Source organism: Macrotis lagotis, chromosome 1 (genome assembly GCF_037893015.1).
Source record: "Macrotis lagotis isolate mMagLag1 chromosome 1, bilby.v1.9.chrom.fasta, whole genome shotgun sequence".
Classification (NCBI taxonomy): Eukaryota; Metazoa; Chordata; class Mammalia; order Peramelemorphia; family Peramelidae; genus Macrotis; species Macrotis lagotis.
The window spans coordinates 301,208,385-301,227,386 of record NC_133658.1 but is presented as its reverse complement, the minus strand read 5'-3'; the positions used below and the strand labels follow the sequence as shown (position 1 = coordinate 301,227,386).

General features: G+C 32.7%; 1 protein-coding gene across 1 annotated transcript in view; it reads left to right on the top strand.

The window, feature by feature from the left end:
- LPCAT2 (lysophosphatidylcholine acyltransferase 2) overlaps positions 1 to 19,002 on the top strand; it is an 85,546-nt gene that overhangs the window by 865 nt on the left and 65,679 nt on the right. Inside the window, exons 2-7 of the mRNA XM_074211293.1 lie at positions 6,164 to 6,303; positions 8,125 to 8,342; positions 9,587 to 9,699; positions 12,993 to 13,053; positions 14,831 to 14,889; positions 15,799 to 15,833. Coding sequence (XP_074067394.1) covers positions 6,164 to 6,303; positions 8,125 to 8,342; positions 9,587 to 9,699; positions 12,993 to 13,053; positions 14,831 to 14,889; positions 15,799 to 15,833 — 626 coding nt within the window. The remainder of the gene's footprint in view (positions 1 to 6,163; positions 6,304 to 8,124; positions 8,343 to 9,586; positions 9,700 to 12,992; positions 13,054 to 14,830; positions 14,890 to 15,798; positions 15,834 to 19,002) is intronic.

The following is a 19,002-nucleotide window of genomic DNA, read 5'->3' as shown; positions in this document are numbered from 1 at the left end:
CTTCCTCTTTGGTAAATTTGGAGATCCAAGGAAAAGATAGGTCTCTGTAATCTATATTTTTAATGTTGGTTCTGCATTAACAAGTGACAGCATTTTTTTTGCTTCCTTTAAGTAATACTTTGCTCTAGGACATATATAGTAATTTAATTATTATGTTTCCATATATATGCATGAGGTTGTGTTGATTGCATCAAGCTGTAAGACACCACAGAAGCTTGACTAATGTATTATCACCCCAAACCACTTAGCCTAACCATACAGAAAAGAAAAAAAAAACAATAGAAGGAAAGTTTCATTTTTTTTAAGTCTATGTTATATAGTTATATGAGTCTCTAGAACTTATCCATCACTTTACATGTTTTTAACAGACAATGAAAATGAACAGTGAGTTGGGCTCAGAATAGAACAAGAAGCTGACTTCCTTTACATGGGGAAATTGCAAAGTTTTTTTTTTTATCTTTAATGATCTTTACTCCACTTTCTCCCTGAAATAAAGCCCCTTCTTTTTAATACCTATGCTTCTCCATAGATTTAATATTATTTTTTTTCAGAGTGAGAGATGGGAAAAGAGAGAGAGGGAAAAAGCAAGGAAGAGAGAGAAAAGAAGAGGGAGACAAAACCCTGGAAGGAACAGAAAAAGGCACAAGAGAGTACATGAATTAAGGATTACTGTGCTGATTAAGGACACTGTGCTAAATCCTGTGGATAAGTAATAGAGCCATTACTTATCCTCAAGAAATCTACATTCTAATGGAAAAAGACAGTATATGTAAAAGAATGCTGGGAGGGATGAGAGAAGAGACAAGAGAGAAGTGTCCTGAAGGCCTGAACTTCATTAGTAGATAGCAAAATTTCACCTAGCATAGCTGGGGAATTTAGGGGCCAATTTAAAACTAGAAGGTTCTAACTTACAGGCTATTTAATCCATTCCCCTCAAGTTACCAATGAGTAAACTGAAACTCAAGGAGTATAATTGATTTGTCCAAGGTCAAGCAAGTAGTAATCACCACATGTTTGGATTTGAATTCAGGATCTCTGTTTCCAGGACAGTGCTCTTTTGACTGTACCAGTCTGAATGAAGGTCAGCCCCAAGGGCAATGAAGTGACCCATGGAGGTCATAAGCAACCACAATACATTACAGACAAATAGTTATATAAAAGAAACTGTGAAGATATAAAGAAATAGATGATTTAAAAATGAGTTGATCACATACAAAAATATAAAAAGAACATAAAGAAGGCCTTCAGCATTAGGTGGACTGCTTGAGGTATATGGTGGGGGCCTGGCCTGGAATTACAAGGATGGAAAATCATGGATGATGGGTCTTATTGGATAGAAGAAATCACAGGTCCATTAAGTATTAGAATATATGTGCCTAATTCATTCAGTGAATCCTAAAGCCTGATAATACTACTACTGATAATAATAACTAATAATATGTTGTATAATTATCATCATCATGATTAGTAATAATAAGAATGATGGTCTTGTAATATTTTCAGTCAGGTTCTCATCACCACATTCCTGGATGATCACAACAGCCTGATGATTGGTCTCCCATTCTCAAGTCTCTTCCCACTCCAGTAATCTTCCCCAAAGTCAAATGAGACCATATCTCCTCTTCAACCTCTCCATTCAATAAACTTCAGTGTTTATTTATCATCTTTAAGATTAAAATATAATATCTTCTGTTTGGCATTCAGAGCCCTTTGCCAACTAGCACCCTCCTACCTTTTCCTTCTTTTTTACACTTTATTCCCACTAAGTACTCAGGGATTCTGTGACACTGATCTCCTTGTTATTCCTCCAAAAAGACACTCCCTAATCTTCAGACTCTTGGCATTTTAACAAGCTATTCCCTATTTTAGAAATACTTTCCCTCCCCATCTTCATGTCCTGGATTTCTTGGTTTCTTTCAAGAGCCAGCTAAAATCCACCTTGTATAAGAAGACTCTCTGAATAATGCCTTACTCCTATGGAATAGTTCCAATTTATCTTATATAATATCTTATTGTATACATAACTATTTTCATGTTGTCCTCCCTATTCTGTGAGCTCCTTGAAAGCAGAGACTATTTTTGCCTTTCTTTCTATCCTTGCCACTTAGCACAATGCCTGATATAGAATAGAATAGATGCTTTAAAAATGCTTATTGACTGACTCGGACTGATAATAATCTGAATGTTTGACATGTCAGATAGCCAGGAGACTGAAGCAGCCCCATTGTATAAACTATCTTGCACACTAAAATAATTTACAGAAATGGAAAGTAACATTATTTAAGGCTGGATATTTAACATTTAAAAATATTATTTTACTCATACATATTATGTATATTATACTTGTAAAATGAGAATGAATTAGACAGATGACATGGATATCTCTAAACATACATATATATATGTACACATACATGCATACACACATATATGTATATATATATATATATATATATATACACATATATACACATATCTATCCAACAATGAACTCCACCTGTCAGCTTGGCTATAAAGCTTTTATTTATATGAGAAAACTGTAATCCATTCTCCTCATTTTACATATGAAGAACTGAGACCCAGAAAATAATGTGCCTAAGATATGAAAAAGTCCCCAACTCACAGAGTGAACAAATCTTGGAGGTCTGCACAAAAGATGAACAGTTTGGAATGTCATAGATGAGCTATGACTTATACCTTTAGATGGAGTACTTACATTACTGATATCACAGATCTACTGAAATATTTAAGTGGATATAGGCAAATTTGAACAAACTAGATTTTACATGAACACATTTCACAGGATCCCTTGCTCTAATACTGGTCAATATATAATTCTCCTTTCCCCAGCCTCACTTTCCTCACTGGTAAAATTAGAATGATAATATCTATAATGCCTACTTCTCAAGAATATTGTGGGGAAATCCTTTGTTAACCTTAAAATGCTCAGTAAATGTGGAGTATTATTACTATGAGTTTAATTATTTTTCTCACCTATGTCTCATATAGAAATAATCACTGCATCTTTTTTCTTGACCGAATTCCTTCCTATTTTATATATGAGTAAAACTGTCCCAGTTTTATTTTTTTAATAAATGAAGAAAATGAAATTGGAGGGCAATGGAAATAATAGGAGCTATGGTTATAGCTTGATTCTTTGACCCTTCCTATACTTCTAAAGGGATGTTTAAGGAATATTTTCCTTTGCTTGAGATTTTTTAATGTTTAACTGGTCTTCAGGATGTATTGCTCTTATTTACTATTATTTGTAACAGTGACTTTTATACTTCTAACTCAGATAATATAAGTTATAGTCTCAAACCACAGTTCAGTGTCTATCACTTCCTGGTCTTCTATGAAGGATCTTTTGTGACTAAGATTACTTTTGTAGTATGTGGAATTGAGCAATATAAGTACCATGAAGTATCATTCTTACTGTTCATATGATTCATGGCAGCTTGATGGCACAGAGGATAGAGTAATGACCTTGGAGTAAGGAGGACTGGAGTTCAAATCCAACTTCAGACATTTACTAGCTATGTGACCTTGTGCAAATTACTTAATTCTGATTCCCTAGCATTCAGGGCCATCTATAGTCATCCTGATTCATATCTGGCCACTGGTCCCAGATGGCTATGGAGGAGAAAATGATGCTGGTGACATAGCACAGCACCCCTCACTCAAATCCAATTCATGTGCATGTCTAGGCATCAGCTCCCTAATATCATGGTCTTCTTTGAGAATGAAGGACAAACATCATCAACTGCTTTAGTTGAAATCATATTTTGCTACTTTCTTAACTAAATGACTTTGGATGATGACCATCTTTGATAGATACATGTATATTTGATTCTACTCACTGAAAATAGTACAATAGCAATTGTGTAGGTTAATTCTGAGCCACTTGTCAAGAATTTAGTAATGAAGTAGATAACAGCTATGACTTTGAGGTATATGCCAAATTGACCATTAGGCTCAAAGACTTGTGGGATCAAAGAGAACTTGGCACTTAGTGTGTATGGGATGTTTGAGATTGTACACACAATTAAATATTGTTTGGATATGCTTTGGTAAAAGACAACCCAAGAACAGTGTAGAACTTGAAAACTTATGAATAAGAACTTTTCAAGGATACAAAGCTGTATATCTATGTTTGTATTATAGTATCTTATATAATAATTCTTTAGAAGAATAGCAGCATAATAAAATTGATAGAAAACTTGTCTCAGCCAATTTTATACCATATTCGATTAAAAAAATCCTAATTGGAAATGAAACTAAAAAATTGAACATCATGTCATATTAAAAATTAGGAGAGAAATATACTATGAATAACTATGAATAGAGCATGACTACTTAACCAAATAAGGGATAGAAACAATTGTGGGAAATGAAATAGATGCCTTTGATGACATGAAATTCAAAAGATTTTGCAGAAATGAAATCAATGTGTCTTGGATAAGATAGAGCAGCTATGTGGTGCAGTAGATGGAGCAGGTCTAGAATCCAGAAGACTTTAGTTAAAACAAACCTGACCTCAGATACTTATTAGCAGTGTGACCCTGGGCAAATCACTTAACCCTGTATACCTCAGTTTCTCATCTGGAAAATGAACTAGAGAAGAAAATGGCAAATTCCAGTATCTTTGCCAAGAAAATCTCAAATGTTGTCACAAAGAAATGACATTGGAAATGATTAAAGTGATTAAACATTAAACATTAAAATGACCAAACAATGACAACAAAGGATAAGAAAGGAAGTGGTTGAATGAAAAAAATCTTCATATCAAATACTTCAGACAAGGCTTTAGTGTATACAAGTTATATAGATAGCTAATGAGTATAAAAGACCAAAAGTCATCCTTCAAGTGATAGGCATTTAAAATATATGAACAGACAGTTCTTATAAGAATTGAAATTAATCAAATGAAACAAAGCACCAAATTTTTAATAAAAGGTATACAATTAAAACAATATTATGGTTTCACCTTACATATAGCAAAGTGGTAAGAATTACCCCCTAAATAAGAATATTCACTTTTGGTGGGGATATGTGGATAGACAGAAGCATTAATACATTGTTGTCAGAGTTGTGATTTAGTATAACAATTCCGAAGGTAATTTGGCATTATTCAAATAAAATACCTAAATTGAGCTCTTTGAATTAGAAATTGTAAAGCTGAACATATTCCCCAAGGAGTTTGCTGACAAAGGGAAGAGTCTGTATTTTATATAATATTTATGCCAGCATATTTTATGACATCAAAGAACTAAAAATAAATTAGTTTCCCACCATTTGGAGAATGGTTAAACAAATTGTAGAATACAGTGCATATTAATGCACTGTAAAAATTAAGACCATGAATCTGGGAGGTGATACCATGAGAAGCAAATGAATTGGATTTGAGTAAGAAAGTGCTGTGTCAAGTTGCCAGCCTTATCTTCTCCTCTGGAGCCATCTCTAGTGACTGGATGCGATAGACATCAAAATAGGCATATGAACTGATGTAAAATGTGGTAAGCAACATCAAAATATCTTGACATACATGGGAATGTAAAGGGAAATATCAAGGTCTTCAAAGCAAAAATATCAAAGTCTTCAAAGAAAAAAAATTCCAAAAGAAAATTTGTCTTACAAAGAAGACATATGAGGTAGATATCTCTATAAATATGTAATTTTGCCTTTGATGTCATTTTAGTGCATTTATTAATTTTGTTGATTTTGTTCTCCTCTACATCCCCCTCCCCAATTATTTGACATAAGGGAAAATGGGGGGGGAACAGGAAGAATATAAGAACAAGAAATCATATATATATATATATATGTTAATAAAAATCTATATTGAAAGAGTTAAAAACAGTTCTTGGGCTAAAAAAGACCTAGGTCCAAGTCCTAAATTGACTATGTTTTCCTGAGCAAGTCAATTACCTTCTCAGTGCCCCAGACAACCCTAAGACTGTGAGTTACTACTCTTCATTAGCAGAGCCAGTTTTCTGTTTGGAATTTCCTTAAACTAATGAAATTATATGTCTGGAACAAATAAATTGTACAGAAAAAAGTTCAAATTTTATCAATGTACATTTCTGTTTTACAAGTACAGTTTATTGAACTTTGCTGTCAAAATAATTTACTTGTATCCATTATTATCAACTTTAACTTTCAGATTTTCTTTCTGGGATGTATTTTACTTCCAATCCGTGCCATATGTGTTGCACTGATTGTGATAATATCTTGGCCATTTGCTGCAGTTGCAACAGTAGGCTTACCAGAAAAACTGACATATCCAATCATGGGTTGGAGGAGGTAAGTAATACTTTATAGCTAAATGTTAAGTGCTTGAGGAGTAAGAAAAGTTTGTTCAGGTTCAGTCAGTATGCCAGTTTTATCCCCCCCCCTCCCCAAATACTATGTCTAAGTGGATAGCTATGTGGTATAGTAGCTAAAGTGCTGAGTCTGGAATCAGCAAAGCCTGAGTTCAAAATCAGTCTCAAATATTTATGCTGCATTTATGCATGATCCTAGGCAAATCACTTAACTGTCTCAGTTTTCCTCGATTTTAAAATGAAGATAATAATGGCACCTAAATTGTTAAGAAGATCGAATGAGGTAATATTGGTAAAGTGCTTAGCACAGTGCCTGGTATATAATAGTATATATGTTAGTTTTCATTGTCATCATCACCATTATTATCAATATCATCATCATCACTTTTATCAGTATTTTATTTTTACAAAGAATTAATCTGCCTCTATGCATTGAAATAATTTGAGTCATTAAATACAATGCAGCTGTCTGTTTTTGTTGTAAATATCCCAATACAATATAAAATTCTGCTTTATAAATTTATGCCAAAACATAATATGGTTCTAAAAATATCCAATTTATATATATATATATATATATATATATATATCTATATATATATATATATATATGATGCTATTTTGATTACCATGAATCCTAACTTTCCTGTACCTTTCCTTAGTGTTCTAGCTTGCCTTTCTTAATTTTTCTCCCAAAGCCACATTCTTTTCATTTTCTTTTTGCATGAGTTTTTTGCCATGGCTTTACAGAGGTATATGGCTGCATTTTCAGAATGGCATAAATAAACTGGAGAGGAGGAGAAAATTATGTTTTATATTTTTTACCAGTCTTATGCTTTTTTTGTAGATGTCCCTTTTAACTAGTCTTAGAGACTGCAGTAAAGAGCAGGTATGAGCAAAAAAAGTAATTATTCTGATTTTTTTTTTTAAAAATTAGCATGCCACTACAAATCCATACACATAAGGAATGTACTTTTCAAAGAAGTGGTGTCACTGAGCAACATTTTAAGCTTTTAAATACTGATTCTATGGTTTTGGGAACCTTTCCTTTGGTGACATATTTAGAATCTAAGGCACATTCTTTTGAATATTCTCAGTGATTCAAGATATGGTGGTGAATTTTTATCTTAGGAGAGTAAGAGTAGATTCGGTTTTTAGAAACTCCCACGAATCTTTTAAAGTGATGTCTGATAAATAAGATGAGTATTAAGTGTTTTTGATTTGTTAGTTTACTAGAAATGGGCTTATGTCTCTAAAGTTGTTAATAATACTGTGTTTTTTTTTTTCAAAAGCTAAACAAGCATATCATATTACTTAGAACAGTAAGTGAGTGTTATCCTTAAAGTAGACATTTTGGGAGATAACATTACTCAAACCATTTTAAGAGTTCCTATTTGGCAATGAGTTATAGAGACATTTTAGACAATAATCCTGCAAGATATCCTGTCTTTTACTCTATAGTCACACCTTGTTTATTTTTGTCAGTTTGAGCCAGTTGCTTAGGGCACTAAGTGGTAAAATGACTTACCTAAGGTCATTGAGGTCAGTTCTATAGCTGCCAAACATCCTATGGGTGTTCTCTAGGGCATCCTGCTAAGGATGCAGAGAAAGTACAGATCAATACTGATGGAAGGAAGCTACACAAATTCCCAGTGATAATTACAGGTCCAATACAGGTCCTTATTTTTGATATGTTATGATTTTTTAAATTTCTTACCACACTCGAGAATGAAAGTTATTTTGCTACTACCATAAACTAGTAAAACTAATTATATTCTCTTTACATTTATCTTTTAAAAAGGAAACTTACTCACCCAGCCCTGAAGTTTCTAGGCCGAGTTATGTTCTTTTTAATGGGATTCATGGTTAGAGTGAAAGGAAAAATAGCAAGTCCATTGGAAGCACCAATTTTTATTGTAGCTCCTCACTCAACTTTCTTTGATGGAATTGCTTGTGTTGTTGCTGGATTGCCTTCTATTGTATCAAGAACTGAGAATGCATATGTCCCACTTATTGGCAGTAAGTATTTGTAGATAACACAAGTGATTTATGCTTTGGTGCTCACATTTTAAAAATGAATTTTATGATCTATTAACTTATTTTTAAATGAAAATATTTTGGGAAAATTATATTTTTGAAAATGATATTTATATGTTGTTTCTCTTGTACTATATATCATTTAAAGCTGATCCAGTACACTATTGTAACTTTATGTAATTAGAATTCTTGACTTATTAGATAGAGCTAAATAAAATTCAAAACAAGCCCGATTCAGACTCCTATGATATTGACATAGTTAATATATTCTTGAATGAATTTCTCAAGATATGAATGTAACTAGATAGATATTAGTGATCCAACTGATGTATGACATCTTTACTTAATGCTTATGTGTTCTTCCTCATTGCCTACAAAAACTTCCATGAAGGGCCAAAATGTATTTTTTTAAAAATGACAACATAAGGCAATAAATTTTCCTCCCATAAAATATTATAATGAAGTCAGTGAAATGTTTTTCCCACAAGGAGCAGTGGTCTCTCCCTAGGGCCCTGTCTCTGAGTAACTGCTTTCTGTTTTTGTTTCATATATTATTGCTTTGATTGCTCTGGAGGAGAGTTGTTGGTGTTTCCTGCCTGTCATATAAATAAAGATAATTTATTTCTTTGTGATGTGGTAGAGAAGAAAGTTGACCTGGGTGTCAAGCTCAAGTCTGTACTCTAAGAAATCCTGGCTGAGTGACCAAGAGCAAGTCACTTAATCCATCAATTGTTGAGAAGAGGCTTCCTATCTAAAAATATAAATTTGTATAATGTACCAAATATTTTACTCTTTATCTGATGGAGATATTCCTATAAAATATCTGAATAATAGCTTTTGTGTAAATCCACATTTTCACATATCAAATCTTCATAAGCTTTGAATTTGAATTTGGTATTAAAAATGCACTGAGTGGTTATAAAAATTGCATTTGTTATTTTTTTAAGTTCTTTTCCCTTTTTTCTTTCAGGCCAGTTGATAAAACATAATTTTATGTTAAAATATCCACTTTGCTTTTAGAAATGAAACTTAATTCCTTGAATTGGAAGACTCCTTTGCCACTATCATCTCCCTCCCCCATCAAGAAAAACAATAACTTCTTTTTTCATAGACTGATATGAACAATTTTTATGAGTTTTGTTGTTGTTGACTTGAATTATTTCTCACTTAACTTACTACCTTTTAACCAAGAACATTATTTGCGTGTTTTTTACATGTTTCAAAAGGAGTATTACGAGCTATTCAGCCAGTGTTAGTGTCTCGTGTAGACCCTGATTCTCGGAAGACCACAATAAATGAAATAAGAAAGAGGGCCACTTCAAGAGGTGAATGGCCTCAGGTAAAAATATATATCTACATCTCTTCAACACCTGCCCTTTATTAGTTTATAGATTTATTAATTTATGTATTAATTAGAATTTAAGTATGCTTAATGTATTTAGAGTTTTAGAATGTTTTATTGATTTTCTAAACATCAATATCTTTTATTAACTTTTCTCTTATTAAAAAAAAAACAAAAAAGAATCCTCTTTTGTGAAAAATAAGTTCAGCAAAACACCATAACCTATCAGAATGCATTCTTTATTCTTGCTTTTAGGCTTCTTTCCATTTTTATCATTCTTCTGAAGTCAGAATTGGTTACTATATTAATCAGAGTCCAAAAGTTTTTCAGTTTTGCTTTTACATTATGTAGTTATAAGTGTAGTCAGTGGTATTGAACTTGAATAGAAATGAATTTCTTCAGGTTGCATATTGATTTAGCAAACCATAATTAACATTATTTCTTTTGTGTTGTATTTTTATTCATTTTTATTGCATTTTACATTTTAATCTGGTTTGGGTACTTTCATGTGTTTTCAGCTGCTGGTAGCCAGCTGCCTGAGTTTGATAACTCTGATATTAGTTCTTCTGACTCAACTTTATTCTCCATCAGTTCACATAAGTCTTGGAGTTCTTTATATTTACCATTATTTTTTGACATAAAAACATCTCACTACATTCCTATAACAATTTTTTTTCAACCATTCCCCAATGGACAGATACCTAGCTATTGTTTTCAGTTCTTTGCCACTACAAAATTTGCTGCTAGCAATACTTTGTGTATATGGTATCTTTTCCACTGTCTTTAATCTCTTTGGATTCTATGCATGGTGATTATATCTCTGGACTAAAGGTTGTGAAGGTACACTTAAAGCACTTTAAAATCATAATGCCAATTGTTTGGAGAGTGGATCATTCCGTATAAAGCTCTAGCAGCAGTACATTAAGTATGCCCATCTTTCAACAGACCATTTTAGCATTTTTACCTTTTGCCACCTGCTGATCTGCTGATAGCCAGGTGGTATAGAGAGGATAGAGAACTTGACCTGGTGTTAGGAAGACGTGAGTTCAAATCTAGTGTCAGGTACTTACTAGCTGTATGATTCTGGGCAAATCATGTAGCTTTGTTTGCCTCAGTTTCCTCATTTGTAAAATGAAGTAGAGAGGGAAATGGTAAGCCACTCTAGTATCTTTGCCAAGAAAACCCAAACTAGGTTCAAGAAAAGTCAGACATGACTGAAAATACAGAATAACAGCAACAGATTTGATGGGTGTGATGTGGAACTTCAGAATTATTTTAATTTTCTTGTTAGAGATTTGAAATATTCTTTCACATGGTTAATAGCTTATATTTGTTCTTTTAATTATTGCCAGTTAATATCCTTTAACTGTTTATCCATTGGGACTGTCTTTTATTCTTATACATTTGTATATTATTATTCCTTTTATACCATATATATCAGATTTTTACCAGATATATTTTGTTATAAAGTTTTATGAGTTAACTATTTCTCTTCTCATTCTAGCTACATTGATTTTGATTGTGCAAGAACTTTTCAATTTAATTCAATTGGTGCTTATTAGATTTTTAACATAATATTCTCTATATTGTTGATACAGCAAGTAAATAACAAATGCTTTATAGCAGTTACTAAATAAGATATTTCTTGATAACAGAGACTACATCTTTTTTCTGTAACCCACAACATGTAGCTATTATTTTTGAACATTGAACATAGTAGACATTCAATAATAGATGTTTGTTGATTTGAATTAATAGTATAGCTTCTTCCTTTGATGCATCAAGAACTGGAATTAAGAATATTTTTAAAGTCCAATATTCTTTGAATACATTTTAATTCTAAACTATAAAAAAGTATCTTCTATAGATATCATTCTGCATCTAATTGCCCTGAAAGAAATCTTGATTCTGAACAAGGTACTTTCTAGTTGTTCAGTATGTAATAATGAAATTGATGATTATGAATTAAATATGTGTTCTTGACACAGATAACTAGATTAATAAATCAAATGTGTCAAACAGATTTGTATATTTATTTGTTTTGTAATCATTTATTCATTCATTCTTCTCTTCTTGTTTTTGGAAGGTGATTTTTGTAATCAAATAAAACTATTGCACAGGACCAGTTGCACCAATTTCACTAAGTTCTAGGTTGCAACTTTACTCAATGTCTATTTGTTGCAACTGAATTTGTAGAATCATAATCTTAAATCTAGTCTTAGACACTTACTAATTGTGTAATCCTGGGCAAGTTGCTGTATTCCATTTGCCTTAGTTTCCTCATCTGTCAAATGAGTTGAAGAAGGAAATGGGAAACTTCTCTCATATCTTTCCCAAGACAACCCCAAATGGGTTCACAAAGAGTTGGACAAGACTGAAATAATCAAAACACTGCCAGCAACATTCAAATGTAATAATGCATCAATATTACATCAGCAGTTATGGGAACCATTTTTTAATGAGAGAATGGCAGTTGTACGTATCATTTTCAGTTTGCAAATGACTTATTAGGCAGCCTGGGTAGTATAGCAGAAAGAATTCTGAACTTTGAATCAGGAAGATCTGATTTCAGCTTCCTCCTCAGTTACTTATTAACTACATGGCCCTGGGCAAGTCACTTAATCTCTCTTTGCCTCAGTTTTCTCATCTGTAAATAGAGGTGATGATAGCATCTACCTCACCAGAATTGTTTTGCAGATCAAATGAGACAATATATCCAAAGTGCTTTGGAACATTAAAACATGATATAAACATGTTATTAATATTATAAAGTAGCATTCCATATATTGTCTTGCTCAGTAAAACATTTTATGAGCATTTTAAAAATTGATTGTTGAAACATATATGATGAAAGGATAGTATTAATTCTGAAAGGGAAAACTGAGTGAAGAACTAAGAAATTATTTGACCAAGGCATTATAAAGGTAGAAGAAAAACTAGAACCTACTCCAATTTTCATTTCAGTACAAATCTCATTGAACTAGTGTTTCTGTGTTTTAAATTAGCTTGAATCATCTTAATCAATATTAACAAGTATTTTTTCAGTGCCAACAATGTGTAGGTTTCAAAAACCTTGTCATAGTAGCCATTTGAAAATTCCACCATCATTATTACCTTTTAAAGAAAACTGGAAAAAAATCAGTGACTTCTATCTGAATGCATGTGCTATCATTTGTATTTTTTAAAATTAAAAACAACAGAACTGGCAACAATTATATAGTAATAAACTACATAAGATGCTTAGCTGTTAATGAGATTGAAATAATAAATATATTTCTTGTTCTATCAAGTTACTAGTGTTCCCAGAAGGCACCTGCACTAATCGTACCTGTCTGATCACTTTTAAGCCAGGTGAGTGAATTTTAATAATTTATTTTGACTAATAGGTATAAAATTGATTGTAGTAGAATACAGTTGTTTTCAAGATACCATGGTCCTTGTGATCACTGGCCCTCATTTCGATGATGAGGAAACTGAAGCTCCATGACTTGATCAACATATAAGTAGGTAGCAAGAGACAAAATCAGAATTCAAATTCAGATCTAACTAAAAATCTAGAGAGCTTTTTATGCTGCCATTTCAAGTGAATTGATAACCTATGAAACTGTGAAGACTAATAACTTTGAAAGTCTTTACAATTCTGATCAATGCCATGACCAATCCCAATTCCAGAGGAGACATGATGAAGCAGTCTTCTGACCTCAGGAAAGAAAGATGATGGACTGAGAAAGAAAAATGGAAATATATTCTGGAGTAACTTGTCCAATGGGGTGAATTTAGTTTGTTTGACTATGCACAGTTTCAACAATTGTTTTGATTTTTTCCCTTTTCTCAGTGAGATTAGAAAGGGAGAGAGAGAGAGAGAGAGAGAGACAGAGAGAGAGAGAGACAGAGAGAGAGAGAGACAGAGAGAGAGAGAAGAAGAAGAAGGAGGAGGAGGCGGAAGAGGAGGAGGAGGAGGAGGAGGAGGAGGAGGAGGAAGAAAAGGAGATTTGTTATTTGGAAAAAAAGACTTTAATTTTTTAAAACTTGATGAAATAGTTATTGACTGTTTCTCTGAATATTTATATCCAGAAAAAAGTTTCTGAGCTTTATAAAAGGCACAGGATTTATTGTATTATGTTTTTGCATCTTAGAGCCCAAACCTGCTAATTTTATATTTCTGTTCCTCTCTTCCAGTGTATAGAGCCATAATCTGGGTTTGTAAATGTTCAAGCAGGCATCAACAGGTTGTTTCCCCAGAGTCTTTATCCTCTTCTTAAACTCCTAATGATGGAGCAATCTGAAAAAAATTCCAATAATTTGACATTTTCCCAAGTTTATCTGAAATCATTTTAAATATTTGTTTTTCTTTTTATTACACTGTTGTTGTTCAGTCATGTCTGATTCTTTATGACCTTGTGGACCATAGTACCAGTACTGTTCTTAGGATTTTCTTTAAGATACTGAAGTGTTTTGTCATTTCTTTCTCCTGTGAATTAAGGCAAACAGTGTTAAAGTAACTTGTCTAGGGTCAACCAGCTATTTCGTGTCTGAGGCTGGACTTATATTTAGGTTTTCCAGATTCCAGGCCTACCATTCTATCCACTGAACTATCTAGCTTGCCTGATAAGATTATAACATTTAACAAAATCTATGATATATATAATTTATTTATTTTGAGGGGAAGCTATGTCGTACAACTCTGAGATTTCACCTACATAAAGAATTTCCCAACAATATGCATGAGACCCTAGCTAATTGTTTACAGAGCTTGAGAGAGATAAAATGAGGTTAAGTGTTTTTTCTGTGCTAATCTCACATCTAGAATGTGTTTGAGGCAGTCCTTGAACCTGGAACTTTCTGACTCTGAGTTTTACCTTTACCTGGTAGATCACATTGCTGCTCTACTGGGTTTTTTTGCAAGGCAATGGGGTTAAGTGACTTGCTCAAGGTCTTACAATTAGGCAATTATTAAATGTCTGTGGTCAGATTTGAACTCAGGTACTGCTGACTCCAAGGCCCGTGTTCTATCCACTGTGCCACCTAGCTACCTCTTCTCTACTGTTAAAAGAGTGTATCTTTTATTTTGATTTAATAGTATTCAGTGATATAAAAGACAAATTGCAAAATTTCTTTGTGCTTTTAGGAGCCTTCATTCCAGGGGTTCCGGTGCAGCCAATACTTCTGAGATATCCAAATAAGTTGGTAAGCATTGTAAATTACTGGTGGGACAAATTTCAAACATTTTAAACACTCAGAGTAGATTGTTTTTATCCTTCCTAATATTGGAATTGCTGCTTGACATAAATGGCGCCAGTACATCTAGTCACATTTTGCTCAACCCTTAAAAGTTTTTAGAAGGAAAAATATTTTCTTTGAATGATAAGCTCACATTTGTATTTGAGGTATTGGTAAATACATTAGAGAATATTGTTAGCTCTGAGGCTTATTTGTTGTTGCTGGGTTTTTTGGTTGTTGTTTTTTTTTTTTTTTTGACAAGGCAATGGAGTTAAGTGATTAGCCCAAGGCCACACAGCTAGGTAATTATTAAGTGTCTGAGGTTGGATTTGAACTGAGGTCCTCCTGACTACAGGGCCATATTCTATCCACTGTGCCACCTAGCTGCCCCATGGTTTTTGTTTTTAACTTTACTTAATTAAAATTACTTAATTAAAACAAAAAAAAAACTCAGGTCCAATTCAGAAACAATTTTTTCTCATTTGGTCCTTTGAAAAAAGAGGCATTACATTTCATAAAATTTATTAAGATACGTATCTGATCATAGGTTTTCATTTATTGTATTTTCATATCTTTTACTGTGTTTTATTCCTCCATATTTTATCTCAATGTCATCCTTTTTGAGATTTGTTTTAAATTTAATTTTTAATTTCAACATGAAATTTAGTCCTCTAAAGTCACCTATTTGTTCCCATCAAATAGGAGTCAAGTATCTGTGAACATAAATGTCAAAGTATTTTTATTTCCCCAAACTGATGATAACTATTATGAATATCACCAACTTATTACATACAGTAAGGAATTTAGTTTCAAGTGATTTATTTTCCCTCCCACCTCACCCCCCCACTAACATTCTGAAACTTGTTTCTGCTTTAGGATACTGTGACCTGGACATGGCAGGGGTACACATTGTAAGTTGTATATACTAATATGTTTAGATTAGTATATATTAATTGTTAGCGAAGAAAAATAGGTTTTTCATGCACAAAGCTGTTCTTGTCATCTCATGTGAAGTTTTTATGTCAGCAGTTTGGAATCTTTAACTGATAAGTGAATGACAAGTCTTGGCAGAAAGTAGCATTGTACATCCAATAAATCTTTGATATGCCAAATGTGGATTCTATATAGCATCTTAATGACCATTGAAGATTTTTTGTCATTTCTGAAGAAATAGCCTAGCAGTTCATTTTGTAGCTTGTTTAGTTTTACATGTAAAAATTTCAGTTTCAGACTTTTGCATTACTTGAGGCTTAATCAGATTTACTCTGATCAGATAACACTTCAATTTTGACTGTACTCTGCAAGAAGCAGGCTAGTCAGTGGCAGCATGCTTCAAATTTATTAATACAGAAAAACAACAATATTATCAGTACTTATTGAAGTGAACCTCAATTTTTGTTAGATGTCAAATTTTAACTTTGTTCCTAAATTAACATTGTTTTAAAAAATGTTAAACTTTAGTAGTGCTTTAAGAAGTGTATAGGAAAAGCTTAAATTTCACTCTTGTTAAATTGATTATGAAGTAATAATTTAAAACATTCTCTCAATGTTATCTTCCTCACTAAGAACTGTTATATTCAATTCACTGTTGAACTCTGAGCCAGTTAGATGTTTGATAACAGCTACTGGAGGACCAACTTATATTTTGAATGTTTCATCATAGTAAATGCTCACTTTTCTGTGTTCTATTTTGTTCCCTGTGTGAGCATATGCTTGACTTAAATAATTTTATTTACTTGATGATAGAGAGACTTAGTGACTTAATAGTTTAGAAATAGTTAAGAGAAAAAATAATTTGTATTTCCTTCAATAATAAGATATTCCTGTACATTGTCAAACAATTCAATAGTGCTTACTGTCCCTTCAGTCACAACTTCTTTTTTATGATATTAATTTTCTCCAATTTCTTATGTAGCTCACTTATATCAGCAAAAGGCAGTTATGTGGATAGAGCTCTGGCTTTGAAGTCCAGAAGACTTGAGTTCAAATCTGGTCTCAGGCCCTTATTCATTGTGTATCCCTAGGCAAGTCATTTAACTTTATTTGCCTCAGTTTCCTCAGCTATAAAACGAGTTGGAGAAAGAAATGGCAAAACAATCCAGTATCTTTCCCAAGAAAACCCCCAAATGGACTTACAAAGGGTCAAATGTGACTGAAACAACTGAACAGCAAAAAAATCAGGAAGTTATTGGGTACCCAAATGTTACCATAGATTTATAGTAGTCATGTTTTTCAAATACAAACTTGGGATGTATGTTTTGATACAAATAAAACCATTTATATGACCTACTTAAAAGTACATATTCTTTTCTCGAAACTAAGACTGTTGCAAAAAACATAGAATGCTGTGAAATGGCAGTGTGTCATAGTGGACTGAGAGTTGACCTCAGAATTAGAAAGATATGGGTTTAAATATTACTCCCTAATACATACTATCTTTGTGATCTTGAACAAGTCATTTCATTATTTATCCTCTCGCTACCCCAGTCAGCTCTGAGGATAAAAGTTACTATTCTGCTTTATTATAGGACATTTCTCTACCAGAAATTCCCTGTACAAATGATATTAAAAATCAATACTTGGGCAGCTAAGTGGCACAGTGGATAAAGCACCAGCCCTGGAGTCAGGAGTACCTGAGTTCAAATTTGACCTCAGACACTTAATAATTACCTAGCTGTGTGACCTTGGGCAAATCACTTAACTCCATTACCTTGCAAAAAACCAAAAACAATCACTACAATCACCACAACCACCCAAAACATCATCATATCATAGTTTCGATCCTTATTATAACATACTGTTCATTTTTCAATAATCCTGCTCATTTCATTCATGTTCTAAGGGGGAATGAGCACAAGTGCAAAAAACAAAGAAGAATAGAATCAAAGTAAACATCATAAAATAGAATCTATTTAACCTTTGACTTCTCAGGGAAAAAATCAATTACCTAGTTTGTATCATTTAATATATCATCTGAACTATCATATAAAAAATATTTTTTAAAAGAATCCTGCCAGAAATCTTTAGAAAACTGGAGTGGATCATAGTATACCTTGTGAAAATAGATAAATTTATTCTAACTCTCTTTTTTGGACTATTCAAAATAAAGAGCAGTTTCAAAGTGGTGAAATTCTCAGACCAACATATTCAAATACAGGTTTAAATGATAACTTCAAAATCCGATTAGAATCATTTTTGAATTCTCTAGGTCAATACTTTCTTTTATTAACAAGCAAGAATTAAGTATTTTTTTTGCTAGACATGAATACCTGAATAGATATTTTTAGTTTTAACTGGAAATTGTGAAAATTGATGGTTAAATCAACAATTCATAAGAAGATAGAGGTATCTGGACCAGACTTGTTATTTCATTAGCACTGGGAAGACCCAGATAAGCAAATTCCCTTTCTAGTACAGGTTGACATTGGCAATTTATAGTCTTAGAGCTGCCTCAGACACTGAGAGATTCAAGATTTGCCCAGGGTCACACAGACAATTAATGTCAGAAGAAGTACTTGAATACATAACTTCCTAAATCCATATCTAACTCTCTATATCCATTATGCCACAGTGCCTATCATATAATTAGATATGGAAGTGGTAAACCTCTTATTTCCTATCCTAGCTTCCTTCTTCTGACTTCTGCTTATATAAAGAAAAAACAGAAGCACATCCTTGGCTACTTGGAATAATATTTTTCCCTATGAGAAAAATTTTCTCCAGCTCAAAAATATAACTAATTTTCAAAATTATCAGTTTGTTTTTCTTTTCAATAACATCTTTTACACTGCACTGACTTCATAATTGAAATCATTTATATCTCGATGTTAATTTTTATGCATATATATGTGCACCTATGCATGTGTACAATATAAGTCTAGAAGTTTCCCTTTATATACTCCTCTCATTACTGATTAACCCAGAAATTTGACCTTGAACCATATCTGACTGGGTTAGTTCACTCCTCTTGCTCTGTAGACCAGTGCTAGGACCCCCAGTTGGTTTAACTCACTGTATTTCATTACTCTTAAGCTCAGGCATGAATCGTGTATTTTAAAAATACTTATAAATGAATGCTTT